This window comes from Centruroides vittatus, unplaced genomic scaffold, assembly GCF_030686945.1.
Source record: "Centruroides vittatus isolate TY-2023 unplaced genomic scaffold, ASM3068694v2 contig_1168, whole genome shotgun sequence".
NCBI classification, from domain to species: Eukaryota; Metazoa; Arthropoda; class Arachnida; order Scorpiones; family Buthidae; genus Centruroides; species Centruroides vittatus.
This window is the reverse complement of record NW_027120749.1, coordinates 625,357-643,604: the sequence shown is the minus strand read 5'-3', so window position 1 is coordinate 643,604 and position 18,248 is coordinate 625,357. Positions and strand designations below refer to the sequence as shown.

General features: G+C 27.8%; 1 protein-coding gene across 1 annotated transcript in view; it reads left to right on the top strand.

Annotated features, from left to right (window-relative positions):
* Usp32 (Ubiquitin specific protease 32) overlaps positions 1–18,248 on the top strand; it is a 99,409-nt gene that overhangs the window by 76,725 nt on the left and 4,436 nt on the right. Inside the window, exons 26-30 of the mRNA XM_067277936.1 lie at positions 836–996; positions 5,908–6,090; positions 9,041–9,231; positions 12,892–12,978; positions 17,463–17,583. Of these exons, the coding sequence (XP_067134037.1) occupies positions 836–996; positions 5,908–6,090; positions 9,041–9,231; positions 12,892–12,978; positions 17,463–17,583 (743 nt within the window). The remainder of the gene's footprint in view (positions 1–835; positions 997–5,907; positions 6,091–9,040; positions 9,232–12,891; positions 12,979–17,462; positions 17,584–18,248) is intronic.

Sequence of the window (18,248 nt, the reverse complement as noted above, 5' to 3'; positions counted from 1 at the left end):
TTCTTATCTTGAACTTGAAAACATTATGGACATTATAGATAATGCAAGTTTGCATATATGTAAAGCAGAAAAGTTTTTAAAAAATAACCAAATTATCTCAAAACTATTCAGAAACCAACTGCATTGAATGACATTTTTATATTTCAATTAACCTAATTTATGCTTCATATATATTTAAGTATATTCAAGTAATACAGTAATTGTCAAATTACATAAGAAATGTAACGACCTTGAATGGGTCTGTGCTTCTGTTTAAATTATTTTGAATTTCCCGTCTCGTCACTTTAAGAAAATAATTGAGTACAAAATGGGCTTAAATTGGTTGGATATTGCATAATAAAAAGGGGAAATGCAGAGATGTTAATAAGTTGGGGAATAATGTCATAATTGGTTAGGGGAAGTCAGGGAATCACAAATGGAATTACTTGTATGCATATAGTTTATGCACCACTTGTTTGATTTTGGTAAAAATATTTTTATTTTACCAAAAATTTACCAAAATGTTCAATAAAAAATGTTTTTGTATTTTTTTTTATTATGTTACTGTCAGCAACCTAAAGATTAATTTTTATATATTAAGCTATTCTAAGTATTTTATTAAAATATGTAAATTAATTCAATATTTTTAATGAACATATTAATATTTATTGTATTTATTAATAAAAACTGAAAAATTGCTTGCTGAAATATTTCTCTGCTATTGTGTGATATAATAAATTTAACTATTAGTATTTTTAGTATCAGTAATACTATTTATAATTGATGTTCATTATGAAATTTTTTAAGAATGTAAATTTAGATATAGAATTTTCTTAAGAATAAATTAATTTTTCAGGATCATCTACGGTAAAAAGACAAACAAGTATTTACACAACCAGCAAACAAATGGTAAATGGCGATGTATCTAAAACAAATATAAATCAGAATGTGGAAAGTAGTAAATCAATGTTTAAAATTGGAGAACCGGATGATGGATGTTCCAGCTACATTAGTCAGGTATTCCCAATAATAATTATGATACGATATAATTAGACTTATAATAATAATAATAATAATAAATGTTCATATTTTTTGAGCTATTCTTTTTTTAAGCAATAAACTGTCACAAAATGATTCTTGAAACTTTTGTATCATTTAAATTTTAATTTCAAGCTTGTTTTAGAATTATTTCTTAATTTAAAAAAATAATCAGTGTTCAAATCAAAATTTAATTTGTTATGATGTAATATTTTCTTACACAATATATTTCTTTATGTTTTCTGTAGAGAATTGATTTTATTGCTTATATTTAACAACTTTAGTTTTGTTTATTGTTTATATTTGAACTTGCTAACATCTAAATGACTAGACAAAAACATTTATTAGAATCTGATTATATTAAGTTGCATTTATTATTAAATTTTTTATAATTATTTAATATAAAACAAATGTGATATACTGTATTTTTGTGCAGATTATTTGTTAAAAAAGTCAATTTCCAATTAGGTATAGGTTTGCATTAGAGTGACTTACCTGTTGAATTTGCAACTTGCAATTTATTACAAAGTACTAAACTAGTTTTCCTTTGTTCAAAGTCAATAAAAGCATCTTTAGAAAATTGAAAAAATCTTAGATTATTCATCTGCCATTGTACTTTTTCCCAAAATAATTACAGATTTGTATAGGACACACACACACACAGAGAGAGAGAGAGAGAGAGAGAGAGAAATATATATGCTACACCTTTAATCCTCTCTCATGCATATTCTGTACATTAATTCATACTTTAATCAATGTTATCAGACATTTATTTGTTGATGAAAAACAAATAAATGTCTGATAACGTTGGTTAAACTTTTTACTCAGAAAATATAGAGAGTTGAATTTGTATCTTAAAAGCTAATATATGATTGATAATTTCATTTCTTCCATTTTACTTATTTTATAATTACATCTACAATGAACCTCTGACAGAAATGAAGTAGAAAAAATCAGAACATTTAGGATGTTACTTCTTAGATGTATACTGCACTTTCATGCTGTGAGGTAGATTTTTTTTATTGGTGAGATTTTGTGAAGGTTTTGTTTTAGTTACAGCAATTTTTGAAATTAGTGGTTACATATCACTGTAGTTTGTATTATATGAAATACAGTATTTGGGTTGTTATGTTTAAAATTGATACATTTAAATACTTATAGAAGATAAACTATTACTATTAGACGTTAATGGTGCGGTTTTTTGTATATATATAACACCAAATAAGAAATGACATAAAAAGACTAGAAAACAGCAATAAACTAGGTGAAAAAATGCTAAGTGATAGAGGAGGAAAAGATTACTCAAAAAAATGCACAATAGTAAAAAATTATTTAAAGAAAAATAACTTAAACATAATCAAAGCTGATAAAACCAACCAAATTATCATTGTTAATAAAGAATGGGAAAAAAAGAAAAAATCAGAAATAGTCCAAACAGATGACTTTGTTGAACTAACCGAAGACCCAAAAGATGAAATTGAAAAATGGATGAAAAAAGAAATTACGAAACTTTACAAACAACAAAAGATAACACCAGGGGAAAAAAACAAATACTCGACTTCAAAGACATCAGAAAACCACAACTTAAAAATCCGTCTTAAAACACACAAACCAGGCGAGATATGCAGACCACTAGTGGACTTTAAGAACACAATATTATCCAACCTAGAACTGTTCATAAAGAAAAAACTAAAAATAGTCCCATACTCAACCTACTCTATAAAAAACACCGACGAACTAATAAGGAAACTAATGACGGTTAAAATGAAACCAACATACAGGTTATTAAGTCTGGACATAATCTCTATGTACCCATCAATAAAATGGGAACTCATTGAGGAAAGCCTACGCAAGATAGACATACATAACTGGCTACTAGAACTAATAAAATACAGTTTTTACAATAATTACTACCATATAGAAGAAAAAATATATAGACAAAAAAATGGCATTAGTATGGGAACAATAATCGGACCGAAACTCGCAGAAATATGCATGACAGAAATAGATAAAAAATTAGCAAACACAAATGGGATAACTTTTATGGCTAGATATGTAGATGATATAATAATAATATACGACGAAGCAATAACCAATGAAAATATAATATGCAACTATGCAAACACACTAAGCAATACAATAAAATTTAAAAGTGATACTGAAAGTAAAAAAGCAATAAATTATCTAGACACAACTATAACCAGAGAAGGAAACAACATCAACATAAAACCGTACAAAAAAAGCAGCAATGTGGACAAAATCCTTAACTATAAATCGTATTGCCCCATAACTATTAAAAGAAACAACTTTATAACAGCATTGTCTAAAATATGGAACAGAACATCTAAAGTTAAAGAGAGAGAAAAACAAAAAAATGACCTAATAAATACTTTTATCCTAAACGATTACCCAAACAGATTATTAAAAAAATGGACAACTGAATTTATTAAAAACAGATTCAACGTCAAAAATAACAATGAGAATATTACACATACGTCTTTCCCCTATATTAAAGACACATATGAAAAATACAGAAAAGTCTTCAGAAAAAATGGTATTATAATAGCAGCCAAACTAAAAAATAAAATTAAAAACAGCATCAACATCAACGAAATCCAAAATGAAAACAAACTAGACGAAACAGGAGTGGTGTATGAAATAAAATGTACATGCAAAAAACCAGCAATATACATAGGAGAAACAGGAAGACAACTAAAGACCAGAATTAAAGAACATGAAGCAGCAATCAGACTCAAATATAACCAATCACCATGGACCGATCACTGCAGTAAATTCGGATGCACAATCGATAAAAAAAAGTATAAAAATAATCCACAGAGAGAAGGACAACTATTTACGAAAATTCAAAGAACACTTTACAATAGTCAATAAAATCAACACAATAAATCTAAACAATGGCATGGAGGTAGACGAAGTGTGGGAGGAAATGGGGAGGGGCTTAAGAAACGCAAATAAACTAAACGAAGGACAGTTAGAAATGTCTCAGGGGACGGTGACATAAACACCTCATAACGGAATGGTCTTAAAAAAGGTTAGTACCGAATAATACTAACAATAATAAAATTTGAAATAATCCCTTACATTAATTTGTGTTAAATCAATCTAAATAATGTAATAATTATAATAATTGTAATAACTCTTTATGACTAGTCCAAAAAAACTGTAATAATCTTTTATAACTTATATATATTAAGAAACCCATCTACAATAATTAATGTAACAAATGTATTCTCTACCAATTGTAGAAATGTAACACCTGATGAGGGGTGCAAAATAAACGGAAAAGATTGCACCCGAAATGCATAGTGAAATAAAGAATAATGTGAATAAAACCCAATAGTCTTTGTCTCTGATGAAATGCGGTACAGACGAAATAACTACGGTTAAACCAACTGTGAAGTTAAATCAATTAATCTATTGGAAAAAAAGAAAATTTTCAAGGGAAATTGATACATTTAAATAGTAATAGTTTATCTTTTTACTTTAATTAACATAAATAATTTAAAAAGTCAAAAAACTTTATTTAATAGTGTGTAGTGTGATAGCCATCTTATTTTCTTAATTGCTTTCTGACAACGTTATATCTTGTAGAGCATTGGCTTTGGTTTGAGAAAGATTTTAAAAAACAATAATGCAATGAAAAAGAAAATACTGAAATGAATTACAGTTGACTTGCCTGAAACAAACACTGATAAAGCAAATTCTCATGTTAAAGTGAGTTTTGCCATTGCCCTGGCAAAATACCATTGTCACAACATTAATTTAAACGAAAGAAATTTTACAAACATATTTTATTGTAAAATGAATTGTACAAGGTAGTTGGCTTCACACAGTCTTATGGATTTGGTGTATTGTTTTGTTTTGTTTAAGGACTGGAAACCAATTATTTTAATAATAGTAAGTTTATTGTTAGTTTTCCTTCTCTTTTTGGTTTTTAATATACTTAACAATATTTTATTATTAATAGTGGCACCATCTACCAGAATTTGAAAAATGTGGGAGAAAATAAGACATTTACTGGTCCCAAATAATGTGATATATCACATTATTATATTAAAAAATTTTATGCTCGATAGTTTTTAGTTCTTAGTATATGGGTTGTATTAAATATTGTAAATACAGTGCATTGTATATATCAAAAATTCCTTTGTATTGGTTAACTATTAGTGTTATAATTATCTGTGCGCTAAGTTGGTACTATGTGTTTGTAAGCTGATGAAGAGTCCTTGTACCCAAAATACATCCTTTACCTAAATTTGAAGGTGATTATTAAAGACTAACTTTTTTGTAAAATATCTGGTCCTTTTTTCTGTCACCCTTGGTGTGATAAGCCCTCCAAATTGTTAAAATCCTATTTATTACGCTATCTAAATTAAAGTCACGGGCTAAAAGTGTCATTTATTATCTCATTATTACTGTTACTTTGGGTCAGTTCATAAATTACACTATTTTGTATAAAATTGAAGAACTAAGATTAGTTTTAGCATATGAAAAACTACAGCAGAATTGATTACATTAGAGTACAATGTCTAAAAAACAAAAAATTAGTATGAAGAATTAACTTCTTATATAAAGAATATTAATAAACAAAGTTTAACAATTATATTTAAATTTAGACTTGATAAACACTAATGTTGTGTGTTTTTTCTTCAAAGACACTTATCTTTATTCAGAATGAATAAAGATAAGTGTCTTTGAAGAAAAAACACACAACATTAGTGTTTATCAAGTCTAAATTATAGAACAAGACATGGTTTCATAAAACAAATTATATTTAAAGTTATAAAACTTATGCTAACCTATAGTTCAATTAGAATTGATTTGCTTTGTTGAAATATATAACAAGCCTTTATTTTACATATATTTTAGAATGAAGCACCACAGTTTTCATACCAGCTATCACAGAGTTCATGGCATCCAATGGCTCCTTTCCCTGTAATAGGAAATTCAAATTCATCTAGTATGTCATCAAGTTTAATTAGCAACTCTTCTAATATTGATTTAATGGATGTAATGAGAAAAAATTTTGTTATTGCATATCATAGGAAAATGGTAAGAATATAAAAATTAAAATATATTTATTTTTATACCAATTAGTTAATGTTAATTAAAAACTTTATATTAAGTAATAATCTGATTATTGAATAACATTATAATAAGTGAAAATAACTCAAGTAATAAGAAAAAAAAAATTATTTTTCAAATAGTAATAGAAATTAATTGTATTATCTGAACCCATGATCAAAACTTCACTTATAAAATTTTGATCATCGGTTCAGATAAAGTGAAGTTTCTTGGATAAAGTTACTCAGAATGTTGAAACATTTAAATCCAATTATCAATATTTTCTAATTGAACATACATTTTGAAAGTTATATAAAAATATACATTCAAGCAAAACTTATTTTGTTAGAAGGATTTTGAAGGATTTTTTTTTTAAGTAAAAAAACCAATATAGGTACGTGGCCAGCGCTATATTGGTGTGAATTATTCAAGGACTGCTGATGGTCCAAACGGTGAAAAAGGAGGACAACATGCAAAGTTTTTTCTTTGTAAAAGTCATATTTATATTTTTATTAAATGATTTTGAAGGACTTGAGACAATAATGTATTACTCATAGAAATTTTATACTTTACAAATATTATTTCTTATTTGTCATGTAATAGCTGTAAAGAATCTTAAGCTAAATTAGCACAATGGAAAAAGCTGTATGTGTGAATATTACTTTCAGTGAAATATCATTTACAGATGTATTAATGTATGGTAGCACTTTTGTTTTTTTAAATAAAATTATTAACTGAGAGCATATGATCACAGATTAATATGTTTTTGCACCTACTAGTTTTTTTCAAAGGCATTTTTCACCAAATTGACTTACTTAGCTACGCTTTCATGATATCCTTGTGCTACCTGCTATCCATTTAACTTAAGTAAAAATTTCAGGTGAAATAAATTTTTTGCTTATCACAGGCCCTCAAAAACTACTGTGAAAAATCAGCACTACTACATGTGATTGCATGAAATATTTATATAGTTATTTTGTGATTGCATGCATAACTCAGCAATTTTCCAATATGATGTCATTTTTGGTGACTTTGTTATCAAAAATGATGTCATGGAGGTCTAACACAGTTGCAGCAAGAGGTAGTCATGACTTCATAAATGTTTGTCAGCTGTACGTGACATAATGACATGGCAGTCTGCAAGTCACTACAACCATGTACATTTCTTTCTGTAATATATTCTGGTAATGGACAATATAAATGCTTTTACAGCTTTATTTCATGTCTGAAAAATACAGAAAAATCGTTTTCTGGTCCTCTGAGAAACACCTCAGCACTCCTTTTCATTTAGTTCCAGCTATATTCATTTCACATTATCTCATGCTATTGCAAAGTTTGTAGGAATCGCTTTGGGAGTCTTGTCAAAGATGATGTTTTGTAAAAATAAACAATATCTTGTAAACTAAATAGCATACAATGTTAAAATTTTGCATTGCAGAGAAGACATTCACAAGATTTTTCAGAATCATCAAATTCAAAGAACGGAAATTATGTATTACACATGGAAAAATTAGTGGAGAATCACTACCTAATATGTTACATGTTCATATGTTAAAAAAGCATATTTCGTTGAGTTAAAATAAAATGAATAAAATTCAAATATTCTTAAAATTGAGTAATGCAATAAGTATTATTTATATATTCTTATATGTAATCTAAATGATTTGAACTAACAGATAGAGTGTAATAAATATTACATTAGCATTTAAACTAAAATTAATTTTTAAAAACTCTCTAAATAAAAATACGTCATGTAATAATAAATTTTTTCACAGTAACTGATATATTGTTAGCATCTTGAATGCACTTACAACCATATAAAACTAAAGTCCTTTTTTATTTATTATAGACTAGCAGATAAGCCTGGCGTTGCTTGGGCAAAAAGTTAACGATAGCAAAGATTAAGATTATTATATTATAGCCAATATTACCTGTTTTCACAGAATGCAAGAATTAGGTCCCCCTGTTTCCAGACTAATTAGAGAATTTTTAGATGTGTGTAAAAATATGTTCGATTTCCTGTAAAAATGCAAAAATCTCATCTGCACCTTTAAATCTTGCATGCTGCTTTCTCTTAACCTGCCATTGTTACTCAACACTTCCATTGTTAACACGCCCATTCTTAACACTTCCATTGTTACGGAATACACTTTTTTCATTCCCACATGGTACCCTACTAAAACACAGTTAAAAACAAAAAATTCCATCTAAAATAGTACAGTAGAAGCTGAGTTCTTCAGGGTAATTTTTAATCCTCTCCCTCTCCTCCTTGGGGGGAATTTCAAAAAATCCCTTCTTAGTGTACATACTCGTGATTCTTGCATGTTTAGATTTTCATACAGAATTTAAGAAAAATGTTTTAAGAATAAACAAGTTTGAAATGATAATTATCTAATAATTTATTTCTTCTCATTTCTTAATTAACCAGTTTCCATTTTTATTTTTTGATCAATTTTGTTGAATTGTTTGGTTATAGAGTGATCAATATTTCTATCATTTTTTATTTAATATAAATTTATGAAATTATTCAAATTTTGATAATTCAACATTTTTTTTAAATGTGTTTTGTTATCTGCTTTTTTAACTCAAAATTTTAAGCATGCATACTTTTCTAAAGTAATTATGATTTTTAAGAAAAATTCTGAAGCTACTGAATGATAGTGAAATGTTCTAAATTTAGCTTTCCAGTTAATTTTGCATGTTTTATGATTATGATAAATAAAAACTTTTAAACTTTTCAATTTGTTACAATTTCCTACATATTATAGTAAAATATAATGTAACTGTTGTTTAAAAAATAAAGTTTTGAAGATTATTTTTAAATATAAGATATTGTACTAAATCAGTAAATTCTTTAAATTCTAATATAAAAGATTAATAAATCAATTGTCTGTTTATTTTTTTAGTTTTGATACTTATATATATTTTTTGAAATTAGATAAGACAAGATGTCTATTTTCTTTCATCTCAAAAAACCAAACCAACTTTATTTGGTCTACCATTAATATTACCATGTCATGAAATGACAACTCATCAAGATTTATATCAAGCAGTATGGACTCAAGTAGCCCGTCTTGTTTCTCCTTTACCTCCATCTGAAGCAGCAGTAACTAACCACGCTCAAGATTGGTGAGTATTATTTACAAAATATTAATATTTTCTTTGTAACAGAGATGAAAAATACACTTATATTAGAGAACTGCTATATCTACAATGGTGGTATGTTCATAATCACATAACATATATTAACCATTGTATATTACAACACTAAGTTGGAGGCATTATGGTGCATGCCATCAACTCTATGTATTGTACAGTAAAACCCCCTTTTCTGGTCACAAATGAGAGGTGTTACAGAAAAATTTCTCAAAACTTCTCCATTGATTTAAATTGAACATAAGTCTCTATTTTGTGGCCACTTCCAATATGTGATCATATACTCACTATTAAAGTTAATTTGTTTTGGAAAGCATTAAATAACCAATATTTTTAAATTTCTGAGATTTTAAATGTTATTTTTATTCTATTTGGTGTTTTATTTTTTCCTTCTTTTACTGTTTTTTCCCCAAATAAAATAATATTATTTGGTTGAATAGTTTGGCCTTCAGGAAGTACCGTATTTACTCGCATATAGAATGAAGTGTGACTTTAGTGATCAAAATAAAGAAAATTAAATTTATTAATACAATTCTAATTTTATTTCATTTAATCACAAATAAAATAATATCAAATGCACATATTAAGGCAAACAACCATATTTGCCTTAATACATGATAATGGAAAACAAAACCAAAACATTATAATATGCATGACTGGAAAAAGTTTATTTTTAATGATTCAGTATGTGCTAATATTCATTAAGAAGAACAATTTAACTAATATGAAATAACTACATTTATAATCATTCCTAAGTGACCTGTATTTCATTAATGATTTTAGAAATAACATAGAACTATTTTCTGTGGACAAATGAAATGCAACATGGTTTCAATTGATGGATGTAGAATTAAACCAATAAACAAAGGGGGAGTGTCTTAATTTGTTTACAGTAGGTGCCAACTTACAATAAATAGACTGTAGACCTATAATGGTGGAATGAACTATATACTGTTCACAGAAATTATTGCAAAAAAGCTTTGGGTTTTAGACCAAATAATCACAGATCTTAAAAAAGTAAAATCATTTTATTTGGAACTGTGGTAGGACTGGCACCAGTACAACACATGTGGTAAGAATGAACTCGAGAGAGAGACAAAGTTTATGTGGAGACACATTTGGTGTTTTCAGGTTGGCCACAACACAAAGACTCCTTTGCTTGCGTGTATAGGATGACCTAGGTTTTTGAAGCAGTGAAAAATGAATGAAAACCTCATCTTATACGTTAGTGAATACAGTATTTGGTCCAAATATTGAACTTGTGTGAACTTTTGCAGCCAAATATTGAGTATTTACTCTGTGTCTGAATATACCCAAATACCAAATAATGCTGAATATTCAGTTCAACACTAATTATGTTTATTACTAACCAAGTAAATGTAACTTCTCTACAGTAATAAGTGGACTGAGTGACTGGTAATTTTCTGGATGACTGTTTTGTTAACAGTGTGAGACCAGTGATATGGAGTGAATTTCAAATTCAGAATAGAAAGAGGGATGAAGGGAGATATGTGGGTGTGGCATACAATTGAACCTGTTTATTTAGAAAGAAATCAAAATCTTACAAAAACTTTCAGTTTGAAAGTAATTTTTTCATAAAGTATAAAGTGCTTCTTCTTGGACAATGTTTGTTAAAACTCCAAAGCAGAGGTGAAGTACTACATTGTCTATGATGTTCTCTCGACAAGTCAGCTCCAAGGCTGTGTCATCAGTGATTCTGGAGATGGAACTGGCAGAGATCAAACAGCAGATTGGAGACAGAGATGGCCATGGGCACACAAGCACACAAAAATGAACAACAAATTTTGGGCCTTGCCATTTGGGAGAAGAAATCTGCTAGTATCCTTGAAATTTTGGTTTTCAAATCTTTTATGTACCACTAGGGGTCAACATTTCATTCTTGATGCTCATATAATCAACTATTTTCAAACCATTTTATTCTAACTAATTTGTTTTGCATCATTTTAAATGTTTATTTTTTCTTACTATCAACTATTTTTAAAAAAATTTTCATGTATATATTAAATATTTAAAATAGAATGCACAGTTATCAAGAAATGTCAAGAGTATAAAGATGATCTTGAATGAATCTCTAATACTGAAATAAAGACTCGTCAAGAAAACAGCAATATTATATGAAATAAAATAACTGAATAAATGAAATTTGTTAAATTGGCAGATAAAAGAGAGTAATTTATTTTTAATAGATTAAGTAAAAATAAATTATTTTCTCCTTGAGTTATTTGTAATAGTTGATTTAAAATTAAAATTGTCAAAAGTATCAAAAAGATTACTCAATTTTTATAAAAACAAAACTGTTATATCAGTAAAATATAATACATTAGGGGTCCTGCCTTTACTATCTTTATTGAATTTACTAGTCAAAGTTACTTTTGTAATAAGCAAAAACATCTATTTAAAATGAATTTTAAAAAAGTCCAGAAGTTTAAATCATTTTATACTCTAAATTAATTAAGTAATCAGTATGAATATAGATAATTTCTGATTTTTCCATATTTGTTTTAAACTAATGGGATTGTACTTTGTTATTCCAAATGATTTATTCAGCCAATTTTAGAATTTCCTTGCCATAAAAGAAAATAAAAATTATAAGAATCATTAATCTAGTAATTGTTTTGAAATAAAATCATACACAAATTTCTTGCTTAAATAAAAAATTGTATACTAAATATTAATTTCTTTATGAAACATTCAGAAATATTTTAAATTAATCTTATGAGTTTTTCAAGAGAATTATTTTTTGTTTTGATCATTATTTAACTTAAAAACTCAGTAGTATTGATTAAATTGTTTTAAGTTAAAAACTACAATTTAAAGTCCTTTGTAATATTTCATTATTTTAATTTAAAGTTGAATTTGGTATTGGATAAAACACATTTTTTATTTCATAATAAAAACAAACATCAGATTACTTTTAAAAAATTGAGCAATCAGTTTTGATTGAGGGTTTCTAGAGGTATAAACAGAACACACAACACTAAACATTTAGATGTCTTATTTGAACATCAATAAAAAAACACACGTGTTACCTCCAAATGCAATTCACTTTGACAACTTTGCCAAAGCCTCTTCAATAGAGTTACACCACAGAAAATTGTTGAATACCATTAAACTTCAACAAAATATCATTTGACAATTCAATATTTCAGGTGTACTACATTAAATCATGTACTACATGTTGATAATGATTATGAAAATAAGCAGTGTGTGTTATCAAAAGATTTTATAACTGATCATCATGTTTATTTTAGTAATTTGCAACAGTAATAATACTTATACGTACGGATGATTTATATTAATATGAAATGCTAAAACCGAAATATTAACTCAAAGAAAATATTTGTTTATTTTTGTTTAGTGCTTTATTGACTAAGTCTATGCAAAATCAGTACAATATTTTAAGTAAGAGTATTCAGTATTTACTGCATCTAGAGGATCACTCAGTAAAATTTATATTAGTATTTAAAAACTCATGAAATTGTGACCAGTTGCTTTCTTTACTGACATTTTAAAATATAATTTCTTATGATCAATTTTTTTATCATTTAGTATAATAACTCAGTATTTGATATTACTTTATAATTAATACATTATTTTAAATTTTTTTTGTAGTGATGACAGTCTGGGTTATGAATATCCTTTCACTTTGAAAGCAGTTCAAAAAGATGGTCTACTTTGTGCCTTGTGTCCTTGGTATAGGTTAGTATTTTATTAAATTATAAACCTACATCTTACTGAATGTGTTATGTATTTTCTAAAATAGAGAGATTTGTAAAAATAAATTACTTCTCTCTATTATAAACCCAAAAAGATAATCATTGACTATGGGATGGATATTTTTATACTCTTCAATTTTTTTACCAAATTTTAAAGAATAAAATGCAAGTGATGGGTACTTTAAGGAAATATTTATGTTTGAATCAATAAAATACAAAGTCTGGTGTCTTTAGACCTTCAACATAAATTTTTTAATGAAACTTTAATCATTTTACTTTACAAACTTCAACTTGGTTTTTCTTGCCACTTACATTTTTTCAATATTTAACTATTTTAAGAAACAACTGCGAAAGTATAGTTATTGGTACAGTTGGCATAGTGATTTTAACTTGTTAAGACTGTGATTGTCACCTTCTTTTTGCTCTTGATGCCATTTAGCCAACATTTTTCAATAGGTCTATGTTAATTTATGTTTTGTATTTTATCAAAATCAGAAAAGGGTTCTGATCCTAATTTGAATGACCCTGAGGAATATTGTTTTCTACAACAGTGACATAAACACTGATACTTCTGTGTATTGTGTAGGATACAAATAACATGAACTTTCATTTGTGTGCATTCCTAAATTTTATTGCACAGAACAGGTAAATAAATTGGAATTTAACATTAAGGCTGTTTTAGATATTGTTTGATGTTTTTTAACCAGAAACATTCAGAAACATTACTAACACAAATGCAAGTGTTAGTGAGTCTGTTTTGAGTGTAACTAAGCAAACTTACAAATCTGTCACTACTTGCATTTGCATTAATACATTTCTGTCTCTTTTGAGGCCCTCCATCTCCTGGAAGATCATCCTTAAAATGATTGGGCAGGAAGTAGAATTTCTTACACTTTGGAGAATATACTTTCTCTACATTTGAAATGATCCACATTATTAATTGTGATTCATCTTCTAAACAAACCCCAAATTGCTTAAATTTGCAATTTTCTCTTTGACAATCCAATTTTAGTTAAAGAATTTAGGTTATAGGAAAATTGGTTTTGAACCCTTTCTGATTCTGGAAGAAGAGGAACTATAATTAAATAAAGCAGATCATTGCATGTGTTTTTATAGGCAGGCTATGTGTAATTATATTTAGATCATATTCTAGGTGTTCTGCTTTATACAGGACTATCTGTCTTTGGTTTCAAGAGAATGAATTTAGCAACTTCTGAAACAGATAAATAGGTAAAAGTAAATAGTCAGAAGCCTAATAAAAAATCATATTTAGCCTAATTACAATAGAAGCTAGCTGAGACAAAAAATAGGCTAGACTAAATGGACTTAAACCATACCTATATTATAGATTTTTTCAAAAAAAAGAAATTAAAAAGGAAAGATATAATAACAATGTTATAATCAAAAAGTATATGGTGTTACTACTTTGTAGACAGGAAAAAGTCCTTCCTGGATTGATTTCTCTTAATAGCCTAGGCCTTTAGGGGCTAGCTTGTGTAAATTTGTTTCCTCTTCCTATAAATGAATTAATGTATTGCATTATGATGCAGTTATTGGCACATGACCAATAACTGAATCATAATGTAATACAGGTGTTATTTTTTAATATACAGTGATCCCTCCATTTACATAAGTAACAAAAAAAAAAACTTTTTGATGTAACCAACTTTATGGAAGTAAGTAATAATTATTTAAAATTTTTCAACCATGAATTTTGCATAAATGCAGGATTACTGCATAATGAAATCAATTTTACTATAGGCCAAATGATATAAACAAGAGTTAAGTTCCTACAGCATATTTCCAGTCATCAAAACATCACTAAACTTCTAAATAAAAAAACAAGACTCTTCTAAGAGATTGAAAGATTGAAATAAATTGTGAGCTTTGCATACCATATTTTAAAAAGTTTAATGAAAACAAATAAGATAATTATTTACCTAGTTTTGGGAATCAGTGAGTGGCAGGCAGTCATGATGGTGGGTAGGTGGTAAAAGAAGGAACACTAAATTCTCATTATTGGAAATGGATAAGGATGAGTAATAAAGAATAAATGTTTGCAAAGAGAAAATTGTAAGGAACACCTTCTACCACACTATGCAGTTCATGGCACATTAGTTCAACATTAAATGATTTCTTATGTGTTGTTAATGTGGATATAGGTTCATGTTGTTTGAAAAAAGGTGAAAGTAGAATAAATATAAATTATGTTAATCAGATTTCAAGAAAAGAATCCAGTTATTATTAAATGGGTTGTGTTTGGAACCTCTAACATTTATAGTTAATATGTTCAATGTAAGACTAATATTGAACAAAGAATGCAAAATATATTAAAATCTAGTAAATTTTAATAAATAATCTCAAATATGTGTACAGCTGACCCTTGATAATCTGACACTTTTGTAATTTGACATGCTCAGTAGTCCGACACACCTCCCGTCAAGGTCACCGTAGTCCCCGTCCCGTTATGTGTCTGCTTGCACAGAAGGATGTCGCGACATGAATCTCCCCACCCAATTCTTACACGATGACACACATTTCTTTTGTTTTCCATGAGCAGTTCTGTACTTACAGTATGTATAGGCATAAATAATACAGTATGTACATTTCCATATTTCTTCCATATTTCTTTTAATAAACATGTTTTAGTTAACCGAAATGGGTGTTTCATTTCCATATTAACCTAGGCAGCATTTTACTCATAAAATGTAGGAATATTGTAGGCTACTGCTAGCAAAACAATGCCAAATATGCAATCACTTTTGGTAATCTGACACCCCTTTGGTCCCATACCCGTCAGATTATCAAGGGTTAGCTGTATTAAATCTTATATCAGTTTTAGATTTAAACATCTTTCTGCTTCTTTCATGTATCAGCAAAGAATAGCTTCTGTTTTTAAATGCTTTTATTTAATTTGCTTTTTATCATATCCTCAAATTTCATCTGCTTCTAATTAAGATAGGTTGTCCTCAAAGCTTCAGCCTTGTAAGTCCAATGACAATGCATTTTAATGATGTTTAAGGGAGATGATCCAACCCCTATCCTCCCATTCCAAAATCTAATTAAATTCTTCATTTGGGTTATGTATATCATGATATGTGTGTATAAATGCACTGTAGTGATGAGTGATGCATGTGATAGAGGTTGGGCCATTCCACCCAACTCTTCCCCAATCTTGAATCACATGGCCAATATAATTATTTTTTTAATTTTTAAAATAGTTTAAAATTATTTGAATCAAATTAGGACAAAATAGAGTGAACATTATAAAAAACTTCAGTTGGTTTCAGAGCATAAAAAGTAAAAATTTGCTTTGTTCAATTTTCCATTTGATTTTACTAGAAAATTCAGAAAATATGTTTGTTTTTTATTTCCATCTAAATTTACAGTTTTTCACACATTCTTTACCTGAGTCTGGTTTAGTGGAAGATTGCTCTGCTTTCTCAATGCATCATTACATTTTATAAAGAACTTTACTGAAAATATTGTTTAACACAAAGAATACAGAACAAATATGAATAACAATTTCAACAATGTGCCAACAATAGTGAGAATTCCAGACAAATGTTTACTAAAACAAATGTTGAGAGAACTTGAGAGTATCAGTTTCAAATTTGAGCATGTGTATTACTTGAAGAAGCTTCTAAAAGTCTATATTTTCAGGGAGAAAATGCAAAGAAGTATCACTTACTGACTTGGTGCATACACTAATCTGTGGGAGGTAAACAGTATGAGATAATGAACCATACTTTGCAGAAAAATTCTGTTTAATAGTATTATTACTAGAATACTTTTTAGATCAATATAATTAACATGTAAATCAGTAGATATACAGATTTACTTCAATTTAGAATCCCTTGATATACTATATGACTATTCAAAGTAGCAAGAGTCATCTCATAAAGCCTTCATAGTAGGTGTATAAGCAAACACAAGGTACCAGTACAGTATATACAGTTGAAACTGAATAAAGTAAGTATATTACTTGCCATATAATAGTACATATGATTTTATATTTTCCATAATACGTTTTGTAGTAACTATATTGAATGGTTTAATTTAACATAATGTGCGCATTATGTTTTTGTCATTACTGATATTGATTACTGTATAGTCACCTTAGTATAAAATATCTCATGACATGATACTTTTCTAATGATCCAGTAATCTCTCTTTCTACCATTTTGCATTCAGTTTTCATTTGCATATACTACATTGGAATGGAATCCTATTATAAGTTGAGATAGATTTGTATATATATAGTATCATTCAGCCTTATTTAATATAGAAAATATTTGATATAAGAATATTATAAATTTTTTTACCTTAGAACATATAAAATATTGTTTATAATTGTCTTGAATAAATATGTTGATTAAAGAACTTAAAATAGAAATCAATTTAGGAATTAATTTAAACTTTGATTTAACTTAATGAATTCAACATTTTTTTTCTCTTTATTAACAGTTTCTGTCGGGGATGTCGTATAGAATGCTGTGATGCAGATTTCAATTTTTCAGCAGCATATATTGCAATTGATTGGGATCCAACAGCATTACATCTTAGATATCAAGCTTCACAAGAATTGGTAAGCAACAAATTAAAAGTAATCAAATATTCAACAGAAAATCTATGGTAATTATTTGTATTGAAGGAGTTTAAATCAATTTGATAAATTGATAGAATTTTTAGTAATAGTAATAAATCTTATCATTGTCAAAAGGATTAATATTAAAAAACAATATACAATAAGACCCCGCTTAATGCTTATTCGATATAACGTGATCTGCTCTAAGCCTTAAAAAAAAAAAAACAGCTCAAAATTTACGTTGATTTAATTTATCGCAGCATTTCATTGATTCGTATATAATATGATTATTTATGAACACGAACCAATCAGCAAAAGATGCCAAAAAGGTGTACTTTCTTTAAATCTCGTTTTTTGGTGCAATTTTGGAAAAAATATAACATCACGGATGCCATAGGCAATATCAACTTTGCTTGGCAAGAATTAACTGATAAATACACGAACAAAATGTGGAAGAAGTTATGGCTGAAGATATCCAAGAATTCTCAACGAGAAGAGCTTATTGCTGTATAGTTAGGTTGACCAAATTGTCAACCTAATCAATATAACGGGACTAGGAGATATAGACGAGCAAGATATTGAGAAGTTACAGCAGGTTTCTGGTGAGCGCCTTACCAATGATGACCTTTGAGAACTGGCAGAACAAGGAATTCATGTAGAACTGG